Source organism: Lathamus discolor, chromosome 12 (assembly GCF_037157495.1).
Source record: "Lathamus discolor isolate bLatDis1 chromosome 12, bLatDis1.hap1, whole genome shotgun sequence".
Lineage (NCBI taxonomy): Eukaryota > Metazoa > Chordata > Aves > Psittaciformes > Psittacidae > Lathamus > Lathamus discolor.
In genome coordinates, this window is record NC_088895.1 from 11,678,385 (window position 1) to 11,704,431 (window position 26,047).

Genomic DNA, 26,047 nt, shown 5'->3' on the forward strand with positions numbered 1-26,047 from the left:
TCCAACACATTTTCCTTACATGAGGTACAGGGATGTGTTTCTGTTGTAAGAATGTCACATCTTATGCCCTGTTAATATAAAGCACTTTGTTTCCAACAACAGTGGGGGTTTTCCTTCATCTGTGTGATGTTATTAGGGATCCATATTGAATGTAACATCCTCCTGTGATTCAATGGCAAATGCATTTCTCTTTTGACACAGGTCCTCACTGAATCAACTTCTCAGTCTGGTTCATGACCTAATGGGATCACACGATCCTGAATTAAGAGTCCACATTTTATATAATAAGGTGGAGAGATAAAATGCAAGGAAAACCACGAACAGGAGGTGGTTTGTTCTCTGGGTCTGTGTCTGCCTGGTGCTGCAAACCAGCATGTGAGTTCAGCCTGGCTTTGGCCAGCTCCTGTATAGAGACATCCCAAGGGTGGGAATCACAGCACTGGGAATTGCCAAGGACCACTGCATCCCAGGCTGAGGGCACTGCTCACATCACCACTGTGGTGAAACAGAGCAGCAGGCTCCTTCACACCATAGGACCTTTCTCCATCACTGTAAGTACGCTTGAATCTCATTTTCACTTCCAAATGCCCATTCAAAACCGGACATCTTTGGTTTTAGCTTTGACTAAGAACTAATAAGCTTTCTTTAAAACATTTCCCTCTAGGCTACGTTGTGCTTCATCTTCCCTGGCTCGAGGTGGGAAGCATGTGTGGATCCATCCTCCAGTTTCCTCACAACAGCATCACTTTGAAGGTAGGCAGAGCCACAGCTCGCAGCTTAGCACTGAATTTGATTGTGGTGAAGGTGTGAAATAGTTATCTGTGTTGTGGATGATACTTTCCTTTCCTGGGAAAATTATTATCTCTAACTTTTAGAACCTTTAATCAGCTTTTTCTGTTGGCTGCTTGAAGAAATCAAGCTTCTCTCAATTTTGAAGTCTTTCATAATGAAGCATTTTCTTTCTGTTATAAACACAGAAAAGACACTGTGTGCAAATCTGCATGCAGTTGGGCTGTTCTTATGTGTGCAATGTCCTTGTGATGGGCAAATCCCAACTGTACCAACCCTTCTGTGCTCATTAGCAGTATGGGAATTCCTGTGCATGTCAGGCAGCACACACACTGTTCATCTGAACTTGTGTGCGCCTGCCAGCACTATAATCGCAGTGACTAGGGTATGTGGCATAATCTTCCACGTGGTTTTATGCAGAAAATACAGATGTGCAAGGAGTATCTGGTATCATATGGCTCCACATTCAGGGCTTAACCTAGCTGATGTGCAGTCTAAGGTCGCATGCATGTGTTCATGCAGAAATGATATTGCAGAGCCAAAGTGAATAGAATCATGGAATGTTTTGTGTTGGAAGGGACCTCAAAGCCATGGGCAGGGACACCTTCCACTAGAGCAGCTTGCCCCAAGCCCCTGTGTCCAACCTGGCCTTGAGCACGGCCAGGGATGGGGCAGCCACAGCTTCTCTGGGCACCCTGTGCCACGTGCAGAGATGGGCACACCACGAATTGCCGCCCTTGGCAGCTTGCTCCACTTGGACCTGCCCTCATTTCACAGAGCTTGCAGCGGGGTTAGAACTAAACGTTCTTAAGGTCCTCTCCATTCTATGATTTTACATATGTACCAGTTTCCAGGCACTGGAGCAGGCTGCCAGGGAAGTGCTGGACTCACCATCCCTGGAAGTGTTCAAATAATGCATAGAAGAGGCCCTTGGTGACACGGTTTAGTGATGGCCTTGGCAGTGCTGGGGAATGCTTGGAGCTGACGAGCTTAATGGTGTTTCCAACCTGGCTGATTCTGTGCGGCCACTCTGCACATGACACGACCCTGCACATGACTGTGCACACCACCATGCACATGACATGACTGTGCACATGACAAGATAGTGCACACGATAGTGCACAGTGTTGTGCACACAACACGACAGTGCATGACATAGCGCACATGATGCAATTGTGCACGATAGTGCACACCATAGTGCACAACACAATAGCACACATCATAGTGCACGACACAATAGCACACATCATAGTGCACGACACAATAGCACACATCATAGTGCACACAACACGATAGCGCACACCATAGTGCACCCTATAGCACGCACTGTTGTGCACACGACACAACTGTGCACACGGTAGTGCACAGTGTTGTGCACACAACAGTGCACACCATAGTGCACGACACAGTTGTGCACACAATTGTTGCACACGATAGCGCACACCATAGTGCACACTATAGCGCACACTGTTGTGCACACGACACGACTGCACACGATAGTGCACACGATAGTGCACACAGTGCACACGACACGACTGTGCACACTATAGCGCACACCGTTGTGCACACGACACGACTGTGCACACTATAGCACACACTGTTGTGCACACGACACGACTATGCACACGATAGTGCACACGACACGACTGTGCACACTATAGCGCACACCGTTGTGCACACGACACGCTACTCCCCTCCCCCGTGCACCACACCGTGCCCGCGCCGGCCGGTGTCCGCGCGCGCCCCGCCCTTGGGCGGGGACAAGGCCGCTACCGGTGACAGCGCTGACACCCCCCGTTGCCATAGCGACGGGCCGGGCTGCCGCAGCCGTACCTGCGCCTGCGCCGCCGCCCCCGGTCCCCGCCGCGGCCGGTAAGTGCGGCCCCGCGGGGCTGCTGCGCGCTGGTGGCGGCGGCGGCGGCGGCGACTCGGCACGGCCGCGGAGCGCCGAGCAGGTGAGGCGCGGCCCCGGGGCCCGGGCGGCGCACGGCAGCCTCCGCTCCCCTCCGCTCCCCTCCCCGCCCCTCCCCGCCGCGCCGCGTCAGCCCCGCGGCGGTAGCGGCACCGCGACCCCCGGGGCTGGGCGCGGGGCAGGAGGGGGCTGAGGCCTCACCTCCTCACGCACCCGCCGCCCGTCTCCTGCGCGGCCCCGAGGGGGATCGGGCAAGGGATCGGGGTCCCCGCCGGCCCCTCTCCGCGGTCGGTCGCGGTGCTGGCTCGTAGAGGGGAAGAGCGGCCGGTGCGGCGGGGCGGGGCGGGGGCAGCCCGGGCGGGCCGCCCGCGGTACTGCAGCGGCTGAGATGCGGGCCGGGCTGCTGCTGCCCGCGGCGCGCTGGCGCTGCACCAGAGTGCCTCCTTCCCTCTTCTGACAGCATCACGGGCCCTTTCTCTGGTCGCTGAAGCCCCACAGGAGGAAAGGGGTTATCCCCTTCTCTTCGCCCGCACCCGCCCGTTGTGCCGGCTCAGGGCGTTCCTTTGGGCTCTGGTTGTGAATGTTTGCCCGCTCAGGAGGGAGCGCTCCGCCCGGCCGCCTCCCTCCCGCGGCCGTCTGCGCAGGCAGGCGGGCGGGCATCAGCATCGCTGCTGACCCCACCACACCCGCTGGGGCAGGGTGAGCATCGCATCCTTCACCGCTGCCTTCTGTAGGGTACGTGTTCACTCGAGAAAGTGACAACAGTGCTGTTTGCATGAGCTGGTCTGCATCTCTCTGCAAGAGAAGGGTGGATGGATGGGTTTTGTACGTTTTGGGGTGGGTAGGGAGTAGTCCTCATTTGAGACGAGGTTTTTCCTTCTGAGGAGAATGTCGCTTGGGGCTATGGCAGCAAAGAAGTGCAGGGCGTCCTCAGACATGGAGGTTCTTCCAGCCGCATAGATGTTCTGTTTCCGTACGCAGGACTTGGGGTGGGACAGCAAGGAGGAAGGAGGGGCCGTTCCCACTGTGGACAGCAGTGGTATGCGGTTTTGCCTTATTAAATCCTGTAAAGCTGAGACAGTGAAGGTGAATAAAGCACAGGAGCTGAGGCAGTGCTGAGGTTGGAATTGTCTGTTTTGATCTGCATTGCAGGTGCATAAGAAGCATCCAGTGTACTTGTTGGCTTTGTCTACATGGGAAGGTGCTTAAGCTTAAAAAGCTTTATTGATGCTTTTGAAATACAAATTATGAAATTAAATTTAAAAAGACAAAAGGACGTGACTGTAAATGCAGTCCCTTTTTCCATGTAACTTACTCATTAGTGAACGTAATTTTGTGGTGCTTTATTATGACTGAACCTGTGGGAGACATTTATGCTCTTAAACTGCACCTTGCCTTTTGATTTGTTCTATTTAAAGCAAGTGCTTTGTAAGCAGATACTGGCAGACTTGTGATGTTGGGTTTTTTTCAGGCTTTTGGTTGTACTGATGTTCCAGCAGTTATTTTCAGTGAAACAACAAAGATCAGGCGGTCACAACAGGTACGCGTCAGCTGCTTCAATAGGAAAGATGAATATTGGCTAAACAAGCCTATTTGCTTGTTTTCATCCTATTACCATACTTCTCCTTAGTGTAACTGTAAAGTTTCCTTTCCCCATCCCTCTAGGAAAGATGGAAGTCTCATGACCAATCCAAATGCTATATGTAGTTTTCAGTCCAGAAGTTGTTTCAGACTCTAGAACAGCATCTTATTTCATTCCTTGAGGCTGTTTTCCCTTAGTGCAGCTTTCAGGTATAACTGCACACTGTCAGGGCTTTTAAATTCTTTCTGTAAATGTATTTTTGTCATTTATAAATAAAAAAATACATTTGTCACTTGTAAATCAAACTGTTCCTCTGTGTGCCCTAATTTAGGAGGCTGTAGGTATTAAATACAATATGTTTGTTCATCCAGATCTACTACATTAGTCAATCCTTTAACAGCAATTGGCAGGAGAAAAGCTTCCCAATGCTATTATTCCAGAATGTGCACTGTAATGTAAAGTAAAATATCTTTTACCATTATTAACAGTATAACAGAAGGAATACAGTTATGATAAACTGGTTTGCAAGTTTACTTTTGCTACTGTCTCATTTTGAAGTGTCTCATTCCTTTTCTATGGCTTAAAAAATGGTGTTTTAAAATGGCAAAACTTTGAAGGATTGCTTTTATAGCCTCAGGATTCACAATGCGTTGGAATACTTGGGTAAACAGAACACTGTCATGGAATTCATCTTCTTACTCATCTTGAACCTCGCTTCTCATAGTGAAGTTTGAAGAAATGTAGCAAATTGTGATTTACTTTGCACAGGGAACAAACACGTTCATCTTTCTGAAACTGTGTATAATGCTTAAGAATTGGTTTTGCTGGTGAGAGACACTTTCTGTGTATATTTGTGCATCTGTATGTATCTGTGTGTCTGTTAGTAACTAACAGTGGTGGCTTTTGATGAGCAGTGATTTACCAAAAAATGAGCATTTCGGATAACCTGATGCTGTCAGGGAAAATAAGTATGTTCTTACTAACCAAGGACATGGCTTTTCCTAGTGCTGGCTTAGGAAACAAAGCAACATATGAGGAAAGGAAAAAAATCTAAGGATATTTGTGTTGAATGAAGATAGTTGCATGAAAGGTCTCAGCTCTGGCTTTCTGCAGCCTCTTTGCTGTCTGCTGCAGCACAATAAAACATTGTGAGTAGCTGTGAAACAAGAGAAGCACAGACCTAAGTCCATGTCTTACTGCAGCTTCCACACTGTTGTTACTGGTAGGAATATGCTGCAATAAGCTGTTATCGTGTAACCATAAGCAGCATTGTCAGAACAGTCTCTGGCAGAGCCTGTGTGTCCCTGGGAAGAAGGTACCAAGTGCTGCTGCCCAGAGCCCGTGGAGCTGCGGTGGGGAGGGTGCCCTTTGTTCAGGCAGAAATGTTACCACCACAGCTCTGGTTTCCTTTGCATCTGCAGCAGCCGAAACAATCTCTCTGCTCCCTTCTGGTGCACTAATGCGATATCTGGAAAAGGAAATTAGGATCATGAATAGTGAGCCAAGTCTGAATGTAACCCCTTACCCCACTTCCTCCCTGCTGTACCTCGCCTCTGATTCCTTCACTCACTTGTGAAGGGCCTGGTATCCTTTATATATCCTGTGTATACCCTATGGTTGTAGCATCTTCCATGGATGTGTGCCTGATTAGTCTCTGCTTGTTGTTAAGTGATACAAAAATTGGCTTCCTGTAAACAGGGATGTCTGGCAGTGTGATGATGGGTGTTATTCAGTATCTCCATGTGATCAGTGAATAATTGCATCTAATAGTGTTTTATGGTGATCTACCAACTCATTTCTTATTGTATTAAAGGGCATGGTACTACAAATGGAAGCAATGCATTTGTTTGCTACTATGACAAAATACCGGTGGAAACAATGTCCTCGGAGTGCCTCAGATCTTCCCAAGCTGTTTGTGCAGGTGCTTTTAAATAACCCTTGGAAAAAAAAGGCCTTTTATTTCGATCGCTGTTTCTTGCCTGCTGTTGAGAAGCGTGTTTGCTCTCATTTCACTCCCAGAAAACCTTTGGTTTATGCTTAATGTTAAAATATGTTGCTGCTTGTTGGTCTTAATTATTTGGATGAGACAGGATTTCAAATCAATGTTATTTAATGACATTGCTTGGCTGAAAACTGTTAAACTTTATGCTTCTCCCTGAACAGAACAATAGGTGCCTCTAGAAAGGCTGGAAAGGCGCCAGGAACAGTAGCTCCCCGTAATCTGAGTCAGTGCCCCGAGGGAGGGCACAAAAGGCGCAGAGTATTGTGGTTTTGTGGAGCAGAGGTGTGGAGCTCAGGAAGTGTCCATCTGCCTGGAAAAATTCGTGTGAGTGATGCCATTAGCAGCAGGTTGCTGAGTAATAAAGTACCTGTGCTGGTTTGCTTTGCAAAGCTTGATTCAAGCTGTGTACAGTTCTGTTGTCTCCATCTGAGGTACCTGGGTTATGTAAGTAAGAGTACAAAGAGCCTCCTTGAAATTCTTTGTCTTGGCATCCTATTTACTTAAAAAATATGTTACATTTGCTTAAGGAAGGACTTAACCATAGGTCATCACCACTACTACATTTCCTCTGTCGTCAGCTCTCAGAACATTTACTTTAGCAAAGTGGAGAGCAATTTTTCTATGTTTGATTGTAGTTGCTGTTCTAAAATCAATGGCTTATGAAACAGCAGCACAGAATAATGCGTTAGAGAAAAGCGTACTCCTCAGCCTGGTAAACTTGCCTGCAGAACCGTTGTGCTGCTCTGCAGAGCTGCTGTTACAGTAGCTGTTCTCTGTAGATGGCTCTCTCCTAGGAGAACAGATGTATTTAGCTGTAAGGCTTTGGTGCCTTTTGCTGTGTTTCACAAGTACTCCAGGTAAGCTCTGGAAGTCACCTCTCCCGCAGGAGCTGCAGCTCAGGTGAGCCTGGTGCTGGTGCAGGGAGCAGTTCTGCCTCTTCCTCCCCTGCCCACCTTACAGTCATTATTTATTGGTTTTCCACTTTTTTCCTAGTGCTGCCTGAGCCCAGCACCTGAAAAACAGCCAGTGGGAAAACGGGTTCGCTTTCAGCAGCACCCACTTCCCTGACCTGGCTCACTGAGTGACCAGGAAGGTGGTTTTGGAGCATTTCAGGAATGCAACAGTAAGTTCATGCTCAGAGCATGCAAGTGGAATGGGTGAGACAAAGTCACATCTAGGCTGGCTGGCTGAATGTGTGCTCGCAGGTTATTTGCCTGTTATGGGGGAAAGAAATGCTCAAGGCTCTCATGTGAAAGCAGTGTAGTAGTTTGCTTGGTTTGTGTTTCAGCAAGCCTGCAGAACTGGCAATTGGTTTTACTCAACTCACATGTTACTCATCATAGAGAATAAAATTAAAAGAGAACATGAAGTGTTCATCGTGAATATTTGATATCTGATAAAAACTCTGGGACTTTTCCATAGTGTAGCATATGTGTAAGCATGCCTTTGGAGTTACACTTAACATACCCTCATACAAAACCCTCTCACAGCCACCTTACTAGCTTAAGTCCTGATTCAGCTTTAGCTGAAGCTGGAGAACTTTCTTAATGACTTTGAAAAATACATAGTCAGGCTCGGTTAGTTTTGTATGTAACACTGATGCTGTGCTAGTCAGGGAACTGAATATTATTCTGACAAAAGCAGTTGGCTTCGCCAAAAAGACTAAATATGCCTTTGCAATAGTGTAACCGACTGGATGTTACTGGGGCGTAGTCTGTGTTCTATGTCTTTGATGGAGGTTTGTATTAAAATATTAACCTATTTTATCTTCAGAATGGAGGAGCGAATAAAATAAAGGCCATTCATGAGGACTGTGTATGAGAAAGCAGAAGAGAACCAGCCTGTTCCTCTAAATTACGAAGTAGCCTCGCCCATGAGGGTCAGAGTAACTGCCTCTGTGTAAGGTGCCACTGCAGGACCATCTGATTTGCTTCTCAGAAGTCTCCATCCCAGTAGTGATCTTAGCATCTCAAGCCTGGCGTTGGGTGGTCTCAAGGACAGGGAAAACTCCATGTGAATCATTCCTGTTAGTCCTTGTGATTTCAGGTAGACAAACAGTAAGTGAACAGCAATTTCAGTGCAAAGTACCAGCATGTTCATTTAGAGCATCTAGAAGAATTAATCACTGCTACCAGGAGTGTCCACTTAATTGTTCTTCCTGCTGCCATGTCAATTGCTGGAGGAGTAACAAAAAGTAGTTTTCTTTCTAAAATACTAAACCCTGTGCTTCCGCAGGGACATTCCGAGATTAACTGTGAAGAGTCTGCAGGATCCCTGAGCAGAAAACAAAGGGGAAGCCAGGCAGAGAAACAAGGGAGTAAAATAGCATCAAAAAGGAGCTGAGAAAGCAAAATCATCCCCTTCCTCTGGGAGGAGAGTGGCACGTTTCCTTTTCCCCTCAGCTGTCTCCAGGAAAGAACTGCTAATTTTGCTTGGCTTAAAACACACAAACTAAAAGAATATGAAAACAGTAATTACACAATCACTCCACGTCAGCATTGTTATACTTGAACACTGAAGGCGGGGAAAGAGGGGGTAGTGCTGTTGCTGGAAGATGTACTCATTTATGGTAAGGGAGCACTGGAGGAGGGGAAAGACCTTGTGAAGGTGGTTGTGTAGGCCTAGCACACACTAAAGCGTGACTTCAAGAAATACTGAACTAGTTTAAGTGGTTTAGTCTAATGCACAGATGCATGAGGGGGGAACATAAATCTGTGGCTGTGATTAAACTGTGGTGTTGCTGGATCGACAGCAGTAGAAGTATAATGGTGTGAGGTTGAGGGAACTGAGAGCAAATGTCTGAGCAGAAGGGTAGCAAAGCCCTCGAGTTGGTGTGGAGGCTACAGGGTTTCCTTTACTGTGTCCTTTGGAATAAACTGAACCCGCACTTCGGGGATGGCATGCCTCTGGAGGTGGAGAGCTGATCTAAGCAAAGAACAGCCATGTGTCCGTCAGATGGGCATTTTATTATCAGAGCTACGTTATTTGGAAGCTTTTGGTCAGTTCAGTGACAGCCATTAAAACAGGGACTGGCTGAAACCTTGAAGGTTTTTGTATTTTGTATGGCATGCAGAAATCATTTGGGCAGCTTTTGACATATTTTGAGGGGACACTGCCTAAATACCAGTCGAGAGGAAAATGCCTGCCTGCCCGTACATGTTTCAAGAAGACTTGGATATGTGTTAGCAGGGAGGTAACGCAGCTTCTCAGGTGATAGTCACCCCATCCATGTAAAAGGAGGCTATTCTGTTTTGTTGAGTGCATACCAAGCAGGAATGAAAATGTTAAATAACTGTGGTTGTCTGGGCTTTGTTCCAGTAGCTTCCTTTGGACTGTCTCTAAAGTCATAGATTAGCATCTCCCTGCTCTTCTCTCGCAGTGGGTTACAGAGATGCTCTGATTCTGTGCAAAGGCACCTAACACACAGCCAGATGCTCACTGCCTTGGAATATTTTGAACTCTCTCCAAGCACTTAGGATCAGAACAGGCCTGGGGCCTGCACATCCTCTGCAAGGCGAAATTTGGTGTTAAAATGGTGGCAGCTTTTTACGGTGAGCATGAAATGAAGTTGCATTTTGGGAACACTTGTTCAGTATTTTTCATTTTCAATTTAAGATTGATTTTTGTTCCCTTCTTAACGGAATAATGCACTTTTAGAGGAGACTGAGCAGTTCCTTTTTAAAGTGAGCTTGCAAGAATGTTCTGTTACTTTCTCCGCTTCACTGGAAGATGAGGGCTTAGGTAGGTGCAGCAAGGATTAAAGTGTTGCATTTAATGTTCCCAAGAGAATGCTCTTTAACTCACTCCATTTGTTCTTCCTAGACTATATTAAAGAGAGATTTTGAATCCGTTGTTTGGAGGACTCAAGGCTCAGTCTTTGAGCTATATCTAGAAACATTTGGTGGTGGTGAAATGAGAAGGTTTGCATGTTGTAGGGGTTGAATGCAGCATCCCATCAGGATAAAACGTGAGTAGCTGCTTGGACGCTGCTGGTGTTCAGCACAAGTCTTCCTGCAGAAGAGGAGGTGTGTTACCGTCATGGCACTGAAGAGTGCACGTCCATTTTAATGTTTTATCATGCTTATCAAATACCATCTGCATTCCTCGTGGGAGTGTGCCAGCTTGGCATTGCACAGTTCCTGTTGTGTGAGCAGAGCAAACTTTGGATTTGGATTTTGATTTTTAAAGTTGCTTTGGAGACAAGGGAGAAAGGAGGGTGGAGCCATAGTGATCCAACTGCTCTGTGGTCTATGCAGTTACAGCTTGCTTCCCAGCATTGGCTTAATTTATCTGTAGGAATCCAGCCAGAGACTGGTTGCTTGGAGAGCTGTCCCATGGATTTCCATAGTGAGGGAGCAAAGATTGCTCATCGAGGCTGTTAAGGGCTACTTGACTTCTGCATTTTGCTCTTTCTCTTGCACTTTTGGCTGCACGTTCTGCCTTGTTTCCGAGAGCAGGAGGTGAAATCAATTCAGCGCAATCCCAGAACTGTTTTATGGGCAGCTTTAGATACAATCTGTGGCTGTGCATGCTACACACCAAAAACCAGCAGGTTAGGGATTGTTAAGGAGCTTGGAGTAGCTGTAAATCCCACTAAGCAGCCTTCCTGGAACTAAGTCAAAGCATCTGCGTAGGGAAGTGGTGGGGAAATGTTCACTGACTTGTATTGAAAGCAACTATTATTTCATTTTAATTATATTTGGGTTTGGGGTTTACTGCTGAGTCTTCCCATTTGAGAACTTATGAGACTGTGGGTCAGTAGGTCTCATCGTATCCTATGAGCTGTGGACAGATTTGAGACTGACGTTAGACGGTTTCTGTAATTCATAGCTTTCACTAATGGTCTACTTGAGGATGCAGAATTAAAGGGTGGCTGTTAATCTAGAATGGCTTTTTCAAGTCCCAGTGCATGGTTTAACTTTGTGACAGTTGTGAATGTTTTGGCTTTAAAAACTAGGTTGTAGTTTTTCCATGGCGTCTTTGATCTTCACCCGACCTAAATAAACAAGGAAGACGATCCTAGGTTTAATTTTGTGGTTCAAGATTTGATGTAAAATAGGTATAAATTGACTTGGGGCTGGGAATGTGTTATTGTTAATACTGATTTGTGCAGTTCTAAGCAGGTTTTGTAGCAGAAGCATCTGTCTACGTAAGACAATTTCCCCTTTCCCTGTGTTTATGGCAGATGGTTTTGGCTGTTCCCCAGAGCACACATGCAGGGATTACACAGTGCTCATATGGCCTCATAAAAAGGATGTAACATATAAAAAGGTATAAAAAGCCATGGCTGGGCAGGGTAGAGTCAGTGTGAACTGAAGCTGCTGCCTGCAAACTGTGGAAGCTGTGACCTCCTTCCCTTGAAGGAAAGGCAGGAGGTGGGCAGACAACGAGGCTGCAGCAGCACAGGGAGCTGCGGGAGACTTGTGGCAAAGTCAGCCCCTGATCCTGTATCCTCAGAGGAGAGAAACTGCGTGATGCAGAGGGGCTGCAGGTAGAATTCCTAGTGAGCTGATTTAGTTGCTCTCACTCATTAACCTACCGGATGCTCTGGTGCTGGTAGTTCTTGTTTTCTTCCTAAGCCTGGAAAACCAGCCTGGTTCTGATTGTTTCCTTCTTTTTCCCTTCGGAGCAGGCTGTTCCTAGTGTGCTCTTTGAGATGCAAGAGATCACAGTGAAGTACCAATAGAGGAGATTCACAGTGACAGCCTTGGTTTGCTTTTTCTAACACTTAGAAACTGGTTTTTAAACAACACTTTTATTTGCAAGGACTGAGTTGCAAACACTGCTTGTTGCTGGTGGTGAAGCCTTTATCTGCTCAGATGATAGTTACAGGCATAAAGCCACCGTTAGTAACCACTGTGAGCGTAAAGGCTTTGGCATACCAGGCATAGGCTGTTCTTTCACCTGGCACTGCCAGTGCTCAGAGTTTCATGTGGCAAATACATTTCTTGATGAAACCTCCCCTCGGAGCCTCATTGTGCCCGACAGTGTGAGCTCAGCAATGGGGGCGGGCATGGCCTCCTGCGGGGTTTACTCTGCTCTCGTACTCAGCGGGTAAGAGTAGAACGATCACGTAAGAAAAGTGGATGATTCAGTAAAGCTTGTGTCTGAAATCAGCTTTGGGAACAAGGTGATGTCACTTTGAGAATGTAACACAGTTAAAATAGCGCCAGTACTTACAGTTAATGGTGCCCCGCAGTAATTGCTACGGACTCTGAGGTCCATCTTCAGGTGGTCCTTAATGTATGGGCAGTGAGGGGGTACCACAGTGGCAGTGATGGAGCCGCTCTCAACAAGTCATAGAGCGGAAGCCTGTGGCACAACTCGTTTATTGCTGATTTAGCCAGAAACCTCCTTTGAGAATATTTCAAGGCCAGGTTGGATGAAGCCTTGTGTGGGATGGTTTAGTGTGAGGTGTCCCTGCCCATGGCAGGGGGGCTGGAACTGGATGATCTTGAGGTCCTTTCCAACCCGAACTATTCTATGATTCTATGGTTCTATGATTTTTGCTTGTTTGCGAACGATGGTGACTGCAAAGTGATGTGTTCCACGTGACAAAGCACACGTTGGCACCGGTGCCCTCATTCTTCTTGAGCACTGGATTTAATCTTTGATCTCTGTTATAAAGTAACTGAGTGCTCTGGTTCGCCCCTTGTGCACAAGCGGATTCCTTGAAAGTCTCTTACACCTTCACTTGGTTTTTTTACAGTTCAATACATGTAGGGATAAGTCTGGTGTTGTTTTGGGGGTAGAAAGTATGAACACAGCACTGAGAGCAGTGTGTTACTGTGAGTGTGCGCTCTACCCATTTTAAACTGGTAGAATCAGACGCTTGTCATAAAACTAGGTACCAGAAAGAGCCCAAAGGATAACACTTGTCATGGTGAGACGAGCCTGTTAAGGGCAGCCATGGGACAGAATTAAGCTCTCTTATGCACAACGCGTGGTCCCATGGTTACAGACCATGGCTGCAATGCCATCACAGACGGTTGCCCAGGCAACAGGAGTCCTGATTCTTATCTGTGTAACCTAAATACTGTGATTGTTCTTACAGAACTACAGTGGTAACTGAATTTAGCCTTTCCACCCTAGCCATAGGTGCCTTATCAGGAGCAGCAGAGGCCTTGCAGCACAGAGACCCCTCAGCATCCTGCACTTTACCATTCCTGTCTTTATATGAGTGCGAGCCCTGCCTTAGCCAAGGCCCAGTTTTATAAGGCTGTTCTGCAAGGAAACTCCTCTGGCCTGGAGTATAAATGAGGCTCTCTATGAACTTAGAGCACTTTTAATTGTAATAGTCATGCAAGAGAAAAACCTTTCGTGGTATTTGCTTGATTGCCTCCCAGTGCATTAATAGTGGAGTGCAGCTATTCCTGCTGACCCTGGCAATAGAGAGAGGATCTTCATATATGCAAGATGACCCACTGATGCAGTTCTGCATCTGTTCACTGGCAGGGTGACTGCATGTCAGGATGGCGACTTCCAACCTGGAGAACCAGCTGCAGAGCGCCCAGAAGAACCTGCTGTTTCTCCAGCGAGAACACGCCAACACACTGAAGGGCCTCCACGCCGAGATCCGGCGCCTGCAGCAGCACTGCACAGGTACCGGGGAGAGGACTCAGCCCATTCAGTGCTTAATTCTGCTCACAGGAATGGGGTGACTGCTCCCTCCTCCAGCTGTGACACCTCAGCAACAGCACCCACCACCAGCATGCGTTTAGGGTGATGGGCGTGTATCTCGAGAATGATCATGATCGTGAAGTAAAGATTTATGTATTTATTTTCAAAGCTGGTAGTTCCACTTGTTCGACAGACTTGATGAAGTGCAGTGGCTCTCCTGCTGTTGCTTCAAGTGGGGGGAAGAGTTTCCTGTGTTTTTATTGAAGTGTGCCGTTGTAAATGTGCTCTCCAGGTGGTGCATGGGGTAATGATGATGTTCTAATGAAAAACCCCAACTTTTCTCCTCAGATTTAACCTATGAGCTGACTGTAAAGAGTGCAGACCTGTCAGGTAAGGAACACACAGCACTTTTCTTCTAATGTTCGTGTTAAACTTCCTCCTCTTCTTCAGTGTCTGTATTTTCTCCATCACAAGTAGGTGAGAATACTTTGCGCTTGGGATGTTGACTGTATAAATTCCAAAGGTATAACAGTAGTTTTCTACTTTCCAGACTTACTGTTATTTATGAAGTAAATGTCACAAGTTCTTTACCAAGGTCACACAGGAAATCTTTGAGAGAGCCAGGAACAGAGTGTAGAACTGCTGACTCCCCTCTCTTACCAGACTAGTGAGCTCCCTGCATGCTGTATGGGAACCTAGGATGTTCATTTAGGGGCAGAAGAGGGATACCGTTATTAGCTGGTACTGTAACTACACCCTGTGTGTCAGCCTGCCTGTTCCTGATGTGTCCTCAGTGTCAGCCTGAGTGAGAAGTCTTAGCCTTAGAGTCACAGCTTGCAGCTGCCTGTGGAGAGGTGGAGCCAAAGCCTGAGCTCCTCTTCCTGGTGAGCCGTGGCCGCAGCTCCACCACCCTTTCCAGCCAGTCTGACACTGGCAGGGGCAGAGGTTCCTCTTTAATAAGCAAAGGATTTGCAAAATAGCTCAGATTTTGATCAAGCTCAGGCATGGTTTCTGTAATCCCTGTTCCCCAGAACACGTGCAGCATCTCCACTTGGTATCAACGCCGTTAAACCGTGGTGAGTGGCACCATTTCCTTAAAAGCTGTCCTGTTGCCTCTGAAGAGGCAGTATTTTCAGAGCGTTAGCTGAAGTTACTCTTTGGGATGGCAAAAGGAACCCTACTGCACTGTTTTTCCTGTTCCTGTGGCTGTTGTTAACTGGAAACACTTCTGCTTTTCCTGTTCCTCTAGAAAATGGCAGTTCAAGAAGCGATGAACTCAAAAGTAAGTGCAAAGATTTGGAAGCCCAGCTGAAAGCCAAAGAGGCTGAAAACAGTGAATTACTGAAAGAACTCGAACAAAAGAACGCGATGATAATGGTGCTGGAAAACACCATTAAAGAGAGAGAAAAGAAGTATTTGGAAGAGTTGAAAATGAAAAGCCATAAGCTCAATATGTTGTCGAGTGAACTAGAGCAGAGAGCCAGCACTATTGCCTACTTAACTTCCCAGCTGCATGCGACTAAGAAGAAGCTGATGAGCTCAAGTGGGACTTCAGAGGGGACCCCTTCTGGCAGTCCCGTGCTGTCCAGCTATAAGCCGTCCCCTCCCAAAGACAAACTGCCGGAGACCCCGCGGCGCAGAATGAAGAAGAGTCTGTCGACACCACTGAACCCTGAGTTCGAAGAGGCCTACAGAATAGGGTCGGATAGCCGGAAGCTGCTGTTGAGAGAGCCCGTGGATGCCATGCCGGATCCCACCCCGTTCCTGTTGGCCAGGGAGACGGCAGAGGTGCATCTCATCAAGGAGAGGCCCTTGGTTATTCCACCCATCGCTTCAGACCGTGCGCCGGGTGAGTCGCACAGCCCAGCCCGAGAGAAGCCGCACAAGGCCCACATTGGGGTGGCACATCGCATCCACCACGCCGCGCCAGCCCAGCCCCAGCCGGAGGTGGAAACACTGGCCGTGGATCAGGTCCATGGAAGCAAAGTGGTCAGGAAGCACTCAGGGACAGACAGAACTGTTTGAGTAAAACCACTGCAATGCTCTGTTCTGTTGCTGTTTATGCACTGTGATCCTGTAGGATAATTAGCACCTGCAGTAAAGTTTCTTTTGATGCCCCATGCATGCCAAACTTCTTCCAGATCCATCATTAATAGATTACTGTCCTCTAATGAAACCTAATAGAACTGTGTTCACATGGCAAGGTGTATAACTACTACATGCTGTGGCCAAATCAGGGGTACCTGACCGCTTGCTTCTGCGCACCGCTCCATCTGTTGTAACCACTCGTGTGGACGAAGGCGCGGGCTGCGCTGTGAATCACTATTAGTGCAAACAAACCTAACTAGAACGGCTGCCAGCGTTCCAGCTGCCGGGGGCTCCTTTGGCTTCACATAAACACTTCGCACCAACCTCCATGACAAAGCCTTTCTCACACGAGTGTTGAAGAGAGTGCAGAAGCACATTAAAGTGAGCGAAGGACATCGTCTTCTTCACGTGCACCTGGCTGCAAACTGTGTTCTTAGTTTCTCTGTCTCAAAGTCCTGAGTGTCCCAGTGAGCATTACTTGATTAATCCCAAATACTTTGGTTTGTGGCTTTGTTTAACACTGGGGGGGTGAGGGTAAAGCACTCTTTTAAAGGGTTAATGATCTCAGAGTATGAACACGGGGTGTTTGGGGGGCGTTTTTGGTTTGTTTCAGTTTTTAACTGAATGGCTCCATTCACATTTCACACTGTCAGCACACTGCACTTGTAGCACCTTCCATACTGGCTCAGAGCTCCTTTTCCAGGGAGAGAACGTACCTGGCTGTCCAATATGGAAATGGGTCTTGATGCTCTAACCTGCACTTTTTTTCTAAAGGGATGATTTTTGTTTCCCAAAAACCTGAGTCTTGTTTGGGCAATGTCAGCCAGTGCTGGCTTCTGCCAGCCTGGAAACTGAGCTGTCCCCCTTGAACGTGTGTCTTAATTTTAACAGTTAAGTGATGTATCCAGTTCCTACAGGAGGAGAACCGGCCATCCTGCAGTTCTGTCCTTGTGGATTGGGATGGACTTGCCTTGCACTTGCCCCCATTCCCCTACTCCTTTCTAGTGAGCAACAGGTAGACCCAGTGGCTGTTAAGACTACTTGATTCTTTTTTATCACGTATTTCCTAGGAAAGAAAGGCATAGCGGGAGCTGTGGAGCTGTGGTTTGAGGAAAGGAGCACAAATGACCATTCTTCTTAAATTGTGATCAGCACCTCCAGCTCACCTCTGCTTCACTCTTGTCTGCAGCCTCTGAGCAGGAGCAGCAGGAAACGATGGCTCCCAAATGCTGCTAAGCTTATGATGTGCCTTTAAATATTTGGAACGCATAATCCCAGTGAAAGCTGATGAAGGATCCCTGCCTGCCCTCTGTCCTTCCCCGTCCCAGCTCTAGTCTGCCCCTGTAAGCTTTCCTGCAGCTGTGTGTTGGTGTGTGTCCCTCAGGAGCTGTGGATCCCTGCCTGTCGGCTCTCCAAAGGCACGAGCAGGATGACAGTGGCGCTGTCCATGAGCCCGCGCAGGCAGAGGTGGAGCCCCAGGCCTCCTGGGCCCACCCCACGCTCCCTTGTGACTTGGGCTCTTGCTGTTCTGAAGCCCGAGAGACTCCTCAGTGTTGTGCCTGGCTGGTTGTGTGGCGGGAATTGTTCTGGGAGTGGTGGGGAGGGATAGGGAAAAGCAGTGTCACTGGAAAAGGGTTGGTTCAGGAGTGGTGCTCTGTGTTACTATTGTGCGTGTATTGCGTTGCCCAGCAGTGGGGTTGGGTTTTCTGGCTGTTGTTGCCGTATTTTTATGGCCGTGTCTTGTATGACTGATCTACCCTGCTGCTTGTTCAAGGATGATGGACGGCACCGCTTCGAAGCACAGCAGAAGTGATGCTTTGGGCAATTAAAAACATTTCTTACAACCCTACAGGCCTTTGTGTGTGCGAGACTGAACTCATTACCTCTCCTGGACACAGCCCAGCGTGGAGCCTTTCTGAAAGGAAATGCAAATGGTGAAAATCACTTTCCTCTTCAAATGCATTTATTGACAGTAAGAGCCCTTTTCTGTTGTACTAAAGTCATGTGGGCTGAACACACACACACACCGTGGGGAGGAACCTCTGCCTCGTTTCATAATTACCTTTTCTGGCCCCCTAAGGGACTGGATGCTGTGGGGACGATCTCGTGCCGCTTCGTGCTGTCAGTCTGCGTTCAGGGTGAGACAGACGCCCTGCAGCACCCAGTGGGAAATGTGCCTTGTGGTGTAAAGGTCGGCTTCAAAAACCAGGCCGAAGCCCATGGCGTTCCGTCTCAGGGAGGTTGTGTACACGGGGGTCCGGAGCGTGTTCTGAAAGAGCATGGAGGGAGGAGGGCACTGAGCAGGGTGTGAAGTCCAGGGTGAGCCTGGGCACGAGGAGGGCATCAGGGGAAGGCGACTGTCCTCAGAAATTCGTTCTTTTTGGTTTAAGCCGTAAACAGCTGACAGGCAGGTCATGGCCTCTGTGTCACTGACAGGGACCGGGGAATAATGAAGAGCACAGTGGGGGTCCCAGTCCCTGAGAGCCTGAATGGAAAAAAGGCAGCAAATGTAGGAACCCCCTTGAGTGTGACTAAGAAAAGACAACCAGTGACAGCTAACACAGGGAGATGTGTTCGGCTGTGTGCGAAGGACAAGCTACGGCTGCCTGTGCTAAGGGGGAGGGAAGGGAAGGCACTGCCCATCAGCCATTGTGCCCCTGGAGGAAGGCACCTGGAGCCGGAGCCTGTGAGCTTCCGTGGGGATGATCTTCAGAATGGGCAGCTCCACCACCAGGACTCGGGGCTTGCTCTTGACAAGGCAGCCGTGCTCCATGTCCCAGTCCGCTCCCTCCAGGAACAGCCCAGAAACAAAGCAGCCTGCAAGGACAGAAGTGCAACACCTTGTGTAAATGGAACCAGGTGCCTTTAACTGACAGTGTGGGGGTTGCTTTGGCTCAAACTATCAGGTTGGGATTTTTAACTCCTCTGTTCCAATCAGGTCTAGCACCCAGCAGCAGTGCCTGGTTGGCCTCGTTAGCCAGAGTTTGTTATAGTTAGCAATTAGAGCATTGCTAGTCATAGAGGTTTCATAAAGATATATTTATGCATGTCATACCTAATTGTGTTTGCATTCTGTTTAAACACATTTCAATACATTATTTGTGGTGTAACTAGAACTTTGTACACCTGCTATGGCTGGTGATGTCCTAGCCCTTACAAAGAAAGAGACAGAGAGCAAGGAAGGGAGAGGTTGCAGGTTCAGATACCTGCACATGGGTGGAAAGAGTTGGGAAGGGAAACAGTGCTGGGTGCCTGCAGAGGCCCTGCAGGAAAATGGAAACCAGAGCCCAGCTTGTGAGATGTAAACCCAAGAGTATTGTCTGGGGAGGTGTGAGCTGAGTGACTCAGTGGGCCAAGCAAGTTCTATCTCACCTATCAACTACTTTATTATGTTTGCCAAATAATCATAACAACACCAACCTTGAGTAGGCCCTTCACTGATGTCCTGTGCACTCTTGTACTTGGTTACCTCGGTGTAGAGGGTGGAGTGATCCAAGGGCCACTTGTTTTTCCTGCAGGTAGCTTGAACAAGAGCGGTCAGGTAGGATTCAGGAACGTGCAGGCCAGAGAGCCACATCACCTTTGGCTCACACTCGTTAACCTGCAATCACAGAGACAATCTGTGGTCCTCCCACCACAACTCATGCCCAGCGCAGGGGCCGAGGCTCTCACAGGCCAGTCTGTGCTGAAACAATTCACTATGGTGCTTGGCGGTGACTGCCATTAGTTCAGGTAACTTACCTAAAGCAGTGTGTACAGCTTATCATGCAGATGAACACAACAAAAGGCTTTCTGCAGGCGCTCACTTACCCAGGTGCTGTACTGCTTATACCGATCTATACAGAAAATAATCCAGTTTCCAAGTGTTTTGAGTGTCTCCGGGGCCAGCCGCCGCCAGATGCCAGGAATCTGCCCATTAAAGAGAGCCCGAGCCACATCATCCAGTTCACTGCTCATCCCAACTTCCCCAGCCAAGGCCTGGAAAGACAGGGAGAGGCTGAGGCCTGACTGACTGCAGCTGCTGTGTGCAGCAGTAGCTGTGTCCTTACTTACACGCTGTAGCTCAGCCAGCGACTTTGCCATGCAAACAATCAGCTTATTAAAACGTTCCAGCTCCTGCAGCAGCACCACGGTCGTAGGGGAAAGGTCTCGTCCAAAATGTCTCCGTATGCAGTCAAGATCGAACACTTGTGGCATTTTGTTCTCTATATCCTTAGCAACATTTGCAATGTATTCATCTCGACTGATTCCCCTACCAGTTTCACCTGAAACCACAACGGTTCAGTGAGACTAAACCTGCACAGGCTCCCCCTCCCGCTGTTAACTCCCTAGGGGAACTTTGAGAGCTGACTCCCCTTCTGGCATTCAGAGCTTCACGCTCTGCTGCAGCAGCCTCCCTTGGGCATGCTGTGACCTGCTCCTGTGCCAGACCTTCCCTCCGTGCCCCCATGATCCTCCCCATGGAGGGTGCACCCTGAGGCGGGCTCTGACACGCTGGCACCAGCCCCCTCCTGTTTCTCGGTTACACAACCACTCATAGAGAACTCACCCGTTTGAGGCTGCAGCTCAAGGAGGTGACTCCACATATCCCGCACTGCTTGTGTGTAGTACCCAATCTCGGCATTGGCATGAAGACCAAACACCTCCGGAGTGTTGGCCAGTGGCAGCGATTCGATTGCCTCTGCAAGACAAAGACATGCTCCTAAAGACATGATAATTAAACCACAGGACCAGGCAAGAGAACAGTGCAGGGACTTCTGTTGCTGCTCTGCCTGGGGAAGTGTTACAGCTGGGACTGAAGCACTGCAAGGATCAAATAAACATTTTTAACCCTTTGGAAGGGTATCAAACAAAATTAACCTGCTGTTAATTGGGGGTTTTATTTCTTTTAAAGACACGAGGAGCTCACTGGTAAGCTCGCATTATAGGGGCTGCTCACATAAAGCAAGAACAGTCTCACCAGTGGGCTAGAACACCACAACACGTACACACGCACTGCCTGAAGTTCCTTCAGCTTCTCATAGGCAGCAATGTCATACGGAGAGAATGTATAGTGGAAATAGACTTTATGGTTTTATTTATGCTAACGGATGTGGCAGAAAAAGCATTTCTTACCAACAAAGTCATCCTTCACAGTCCCTTGCGGAATCTTATAACCAACCTGGTCGTTTTTATAAAAATGGAACACTTGGAATGTGTCAAATATGAAGTCCCCGAGGTACTCGTCCATGTAGACGGTCAGAATGCGGCGATCGAAGCTGTCGATTGCGCGCCCACCGTACATCACCTAGAGATGAATCGCAGCAGTGTTCCAGTGCTGGCTTTTGGAGCAGCAAATACAGTTAAAGCCCAAAATGCTCCCTGCCTTTGCAGCGACTGCATGGTGTGACGCTGTGTCCCCCATAGGACACCAAGTACATCTCCTCTACCCCCTGTCAAGTTTTTGGTCTTAGTCCGGAGAGCACAGCTCCAGGCACTTCTGATGGCCCTTCTCTGAGCTTTATGTGCAGTGGCACCTTCCTCGGGTGCTGGCTCACACTCAGCTGTGACAGAAAGTGACTAAAATAACAGCTTTCTGCAGGATTTCACGTACATGAACCAACACTGCATATACAATACACAATACAGTCACACAGTGCATGGCAAGAGCTTTGGGAACACATGTACAGCTCCCATCAGCAGCACACACTGAACTAATACACTGGGAGGCTGTGCTGTTCGGTGCCTTTCAGTAGGATCCCAAGGGCTCTCTCATTCAAAATTAATTAAGTGCCAGAAGTCCCCTGGGGTGCAGCTACACACAGTGGCCCTTTTTCATTGAGGCAATGAGATTAAGTGCCTTGCTCAGGGCTACACGGGAGTTTCAACACTGCCCAGGAGGGATGCTCAGCTTTACTTGAGGATACAGCACCTGCAGAAAGGAAACGTCATTTATTTGCATTCTTTCACCATCAAGTGCTCCTCGGTGACAGTGCAGGCACTCACCTCACCAATGAGGTATTTGAGACTGCTCCAGGGGATTTTGTCGTCATTTTGCTGGAAAGCTTTTGTCAAGTATGTGTTAAGAATTTCCATGCAGACCTAAGGAAGTTGTTGGAATACGCAAGACAAGAAGATTCATAAATGTATAGGTATGTAAATGTATACCCGTATATAGGTTTTATTTAACACAGTGCTTGTTTTAAAACTAACTAACTTCTCAACTCATTAAAAAGCATAAATACTCTTAAGAAAAGAGTCCCATGAGAGAGGTAATATAAATCTGAGGGATTTGGAATCTGATGGATTTTTAGTGGCCAAAACTGGTATTACAGAACATCAGGTGTCTGCATAACTCCACAGCAGCAGAAAAAAACATGAAGCAAAATGTTCCTGTGAGAAGGGGTCAGAGCTGGACAGATTCCGTGTCTGCAGAAGCAATCGGAGCAACTCAAAGAGTGTAAGAACCATTGTAATCATTGTCTTACCTGGAAATCAGATTCATTAAAATCATACGGAACGTTCCAGCCAACTTTCCCAAACTTCCTTCTCTCCTGAACCACAGCGTGGAAAAACGCCAAGACGTAGACTAAGGATTTAAAGGCAGGATGTGGGCACTGCTGTAAGGCATCCTCAGGAATTCTGAAGTAGGTGGCTCTCATATTCAGCTTCAGACCATTCGGTGGTTCTGTCACAACCTAGCAGAATGATTCGGGAAGCCGTCAATCCCTGGAGAGCCTCAGGAAAATGAGCTGTAAATGCACCATGCTCCCCAAGCTCTGCAGTGCAAGGGTGGAAATTTTGAGCAGCTTCCCAAAGTAGTATCAATATGGGTATTTTTTAACTACAGACATGAAATAGAACCCTCTATAATCACAGAATCTGTTAACAGAATTTATCAAGGAAAACACACATCTGTAAAGAGAAACTCACTACTGTTTTAGAACTACTCATGCTATTGGAAAGACCTTATTATTTATCATAGTCCAGGATCTAATTTACTGTCATATCAGTACTTTACACATTCTGCTGTCTCCTACCTGCCACTAACAGTCTGTAACAGGGCTTTGCTGATGATCAAACTGAGGCAGAGCCAGCTTCCTGGCAGCCTTTTTCTAAGTGCTATGAAACCTTTGTTCTCACTGCTCACAGTGAGACCTACAAAGTGTGCATATGCAGTCTTGAAAGAGAGGTTCATGCTCACTCCTCCCCACTGCAGCACTAAGCACTGCTGGAGGTGAACATTCCAGTACACTCCGCTGACACACAGAGCACGTACTGGCTGGATCTCTCATGCCACTGCTTTCAAACCTGTGAAATAAAGTAATGGTGTTTCCAGGACTGGTTCACCGCAACAGAGTCGAAGCAGCCACAGAACTGAGCATTAGGACAGCATCATGGCTTGGGCCTTCAAAGTAATCAGCTCAGCTGCTTGTGATGAATGCTGCAGCCTGGAGGAGCAGCTGGAAACCATTATCCTATTAGAACGTCTGCTCCACTGGCACTATTGCCAGGCGAGACAGAGCTCAGCTGCACTTCAGCATCAGGGCTGACGGGGCTGTTTCTGTCTCTCCACGTATTTCTCACTTGTGGCAGCAGTTGACCCTAAAGAGCATTTGTCACATTTCCAGGTTTACTCACAAACCTCTACTCTGAAACAACTGCTTCAGAATAAACCTGCCGAGCAGCCTTCACCCAAAGGAAAGATCACCATAAGATAAAGAGGATGGTGAAAAAGGATTTGGCTTATAAACAGCCAGTGTAAATACAGCCCAAGTCAACATGCTGCATTCAGGTCATACACCTCCCAAAACCACTCTGTTTTGCTCAGTAAGAGCAGCAGACATGTCCTCCTGCCCATGGTTTTCCCACTGCACTGTACCTTCAAGGACTTCTGCAGTATTCCAATCGGGAAGCCCTCGGTGGGGTCAGTAGTCAGCCAGAGGCGAAAGTCATTGTGAGGTTTTGTAATGTTTTCCAGGGCCTTTTCCAGATTGACGAGCCACTTCACCAAGAGGTGACAGTTCTGCAACATCAGCCACTCTCCACTGACCACTGCATCCTCCAGCATCTGCAAAGCAATCTGAAGAGGGGGAAAGAATCACCTGTGAGTAACCCTCCCTTTATCCTGTGAGCAGACTGACTCTGATGGGTGAGTGGATTTCTTCCAGCTAGCAAGCACTCAGCCTTTCAGTTAGCTTTAGCAGATGTACCAGAATGCTCCTTGCTGAGAACAGGCCTTTTGCAACACCACAAGAAGTTGCTCTGAGATGCTTTCTTTATTTCATTAATTAAGTTTGAAATTAAAAGTCATGCAGAGCATTGAAGCATTTCACAACAGTGCAGGAGGGTGCATGGCCCAGAAGAGGGTGAAGATCAGAGCCCAGGAAGCAATGACTTAAATGAGTCTAACAGAGTTCTCCCACTGACAAAATCACAGCAAATTCAGTCAGCTGCTACGCTAAGACCATCCCTGCTGTAGTGTCCATGGCAAAAAGGAAAAGCTACAGGCAAGACAGAAAAGCAGCAGGATATCTTTCTGGTACCAAACACTGACTTCCAGTCAGCTAACTCATGTCCCTACAGAGACACAAGGTCACTGAGTAACCTCTGAAAGGCTGCACAGTAACACCTCCTCAGCAAACCTGTTTTTTAACAGACAACAATATCATTTGGAATCTATCCTTACCCAAACCGTAAAATCAGCCAACCAGCCAAATGCCCCCTTTCACATTGCAGGGAAGCATTATTCCCAGGCAGGCAAATCATACAGTGTCTGAACCACAAAGTAATTCCCTTTAAAATGGAGCAGACCCCTTTGGAAAGGAGATGTGAGCAGGCCCACAACATTAAGAGCAGGATTTGCAACTCAGAGACCAGCCTCCTGCACGCAGCATGGCCCTACCCTCTTGCTGAGGTTACCTTTTCTTGGCCTTGTCCCATGGCCAGGAATTTGAGTCTATCCCCTCCAAATCCTGTCCTCTCGGCCAGTTTCATGAGGTCACTGATAGGATCAGAGCCAGGACTTAAGATAAAAACAACTGGTGAGGAAGGACTGCTCTGCTCAAAGATAGCTTCAAAGCTGATCACTGGGGGCTGCACGTACCTGATAGGAAAAGAAGCTCAATAAACTGAGGATTTGGATGAGAGCAGCAGTGACTTTAACACAAACATCAAAGCTCATTGCAAACTGTGCGTGGAAACAATACAGAGATCACCCATGCTCTGTTGCTTAGGGAGATTACAGAATCATTTACAGTTTCTGTGTGAAATACCTGACCAGTGTGATCTGGATGTGGAAGAAGAGAGTGACTTACTTCTCACCCATTGTCAGAGTAACGTAGTCCGTGACTGCCCGATAGAGCCGGTCCACCCGGAAACACCGTAAAAGTAGGAGCTTCTGGAAGTCTGAGAGCTCATCCTGGTACTGCATGGGGAATGGGATCTGCTCCACAGCATTTGTGTCATACCACTGGCAAGAAAAGACAGGATACAATGCAAATGAATCCAGTGGCTTTATCAATGAAAGCACCAGGAAAGTGGAGAAAAGCAGTTTGATGAATGAGAAACAAGAGACATGAGGTCAAAGAAGAAAGTCAGTCAGCTGCAAAGAAATATTAAAAGATAAAGTGAATATAAAAAGCATTAAGTGAATATAACGTTAAACATTTTCAGTACAAAACATTCAAGTCCAGAAACACATCTGTCCTTCCCCTTTATGTTAAATAATTCTCTTAAGATACAAAAAAAGAGTATCGAAAGCAAAAAACATTACCAGGTTGCTCACAGAAAGACTTCTTGTAAAACAAGAAGACATGAAATGAAACTAAAGGTAGAACAAAGGCAAGTCTGTGTTTGTAACCAGCCTATAGAACTCACTGCCACGAGATCAAAGTACACTTCTGCAGCACAAAAATGAGTGAAATGTTGACTGTTGAAATCAACAGCAAAAATTCCACTGACTTCAATAGCACAAACAACTAAGGCATTTGACTGGAAAATAAAACATCTCCAGTGTACCAGGGAAGATTTTTGGGGGCTGTTTTTGAAATAATAAGGGCCTTAATTCTTCTGG

At 47.5% G+C, this 26,047-nt stretch overlaps 2 protein-coding genes across 6 annotated transcripts in view; one reads left to right on the forward strand and one right to left on the reverse strand.

Annotated features, from left to right (window-relative positions):
- The first annotated feature begins 679 nt into the window (after positions 1–679).
- On the forward strand, positions 680–18,105 carry CCDC92 (coiled-coil domain containing 92). Of its 5 annotated transcripts, none has more exons than XM_065692120.1 (4): positions 680–753; positions 13,741–13,887; positions 14,254–14,295; positions 15,155–18,105. In XM_065692120.1, exons 2-4 carry the CDS (start codon positions 13,758–13,760, stop codon positions 15,928–15,930), a joined length of 948 nt encoding a protein of 315 aa, XP_065548192.1. In that variant the 5' UTR covers positions 680–753; positions 13,741–13,757; the 3' UTR covers positions 15,931–18,105. The 5 variants fall into 5 exon arrangements, with proteins under 5 accessions (XP_065548192.1, XP_065548194.1, XP_065548190.1 ...); XM_065692122.1 differs by lacking the exon at positions 680–753 and adding an exon at positions 2,528–2,661; XM_065692118.1 differs by lacking the exon at positions 680–753 and adding an exon at positions 2,529–2,744.
- Positions 17,939–26,047, reverse strand: part of DNAH10 (dynein axonemal heavy chain 10) — a 54,739-nt gene continuing 46,630 nt past the window's right edge. Inside the window, exons 67-78 of the mRNA XM_065692887.1 lie at positions 25,290–25,444; positions 24,895–25,078; positions 23,855–24,055; positions 22,461–22,670; positions 21,979–22,074; positions 21,109–21,280; positions 20,543–20,674; positions 20,047–20,258; positions 19,804–19,971; positions 19,414–19,594; positions 18,665–18,810; positions 17,939–18,262 (exon numbers count right to left, since the gene is read on the reverse strand). Of these exons, the coding sequence (XP_065548959.1) occupies positions 18,116–18,262; positions 18,665–18,810; positions 19,414–19,594; positions 19,804–19,971; positions 20,047–20,258; positions 20,543–20,674; positions 21,109–21,280; positions 21,979–22,074; positions 22,461–22,670; positions 23,855–24,055; positions 24,895–25,078; positions 25,290–25,444 (2,004 nt within the window). The 3' untranslated portion in view covers positions 17,939–18,115. The remainder of the gene's footprint in view (positions 18,263–18,664; positions 18,811–19,413; positions 19,595–19,803; positions 19,972–20,046; positions 20,259–20,542; positions 20,675–21,108; positions 21,281–21,978; positions 22,075–22,460; positions 22,671–23,854; positions 24,056–24,894; positions 25,079–25,289; positions 25,445–26,047) is intronic.

What these genes read in the sequence shown, in the direction of transcription:
- CCDC92 (XM_065692120.1), top strand. Translation starts at nt 13,758, where the DNA reads ATGGCGACTTCCAACCTGGAGAACCAGCTGCAGAGCGCCCAGAAGAAC. An exon ending in CCTGCAGCAGCACTGCACAG is followed by an intron (nt 13,888 to 14,253) that starts GTACCGGGGAGA and finishes TTTTCTCCTCAG; the next exon opens with ATTTAACCTATGAGCTGACT. An exon ending in AAAGAGTGCAGACCTGTCAG is followed by an intron (nt 14,296 to 15,154) that starts GTAAGGAACACA and finishes CTGTTCCTCTAG; the next exon opens with AAAATGGCAGTTCAAGAAGC.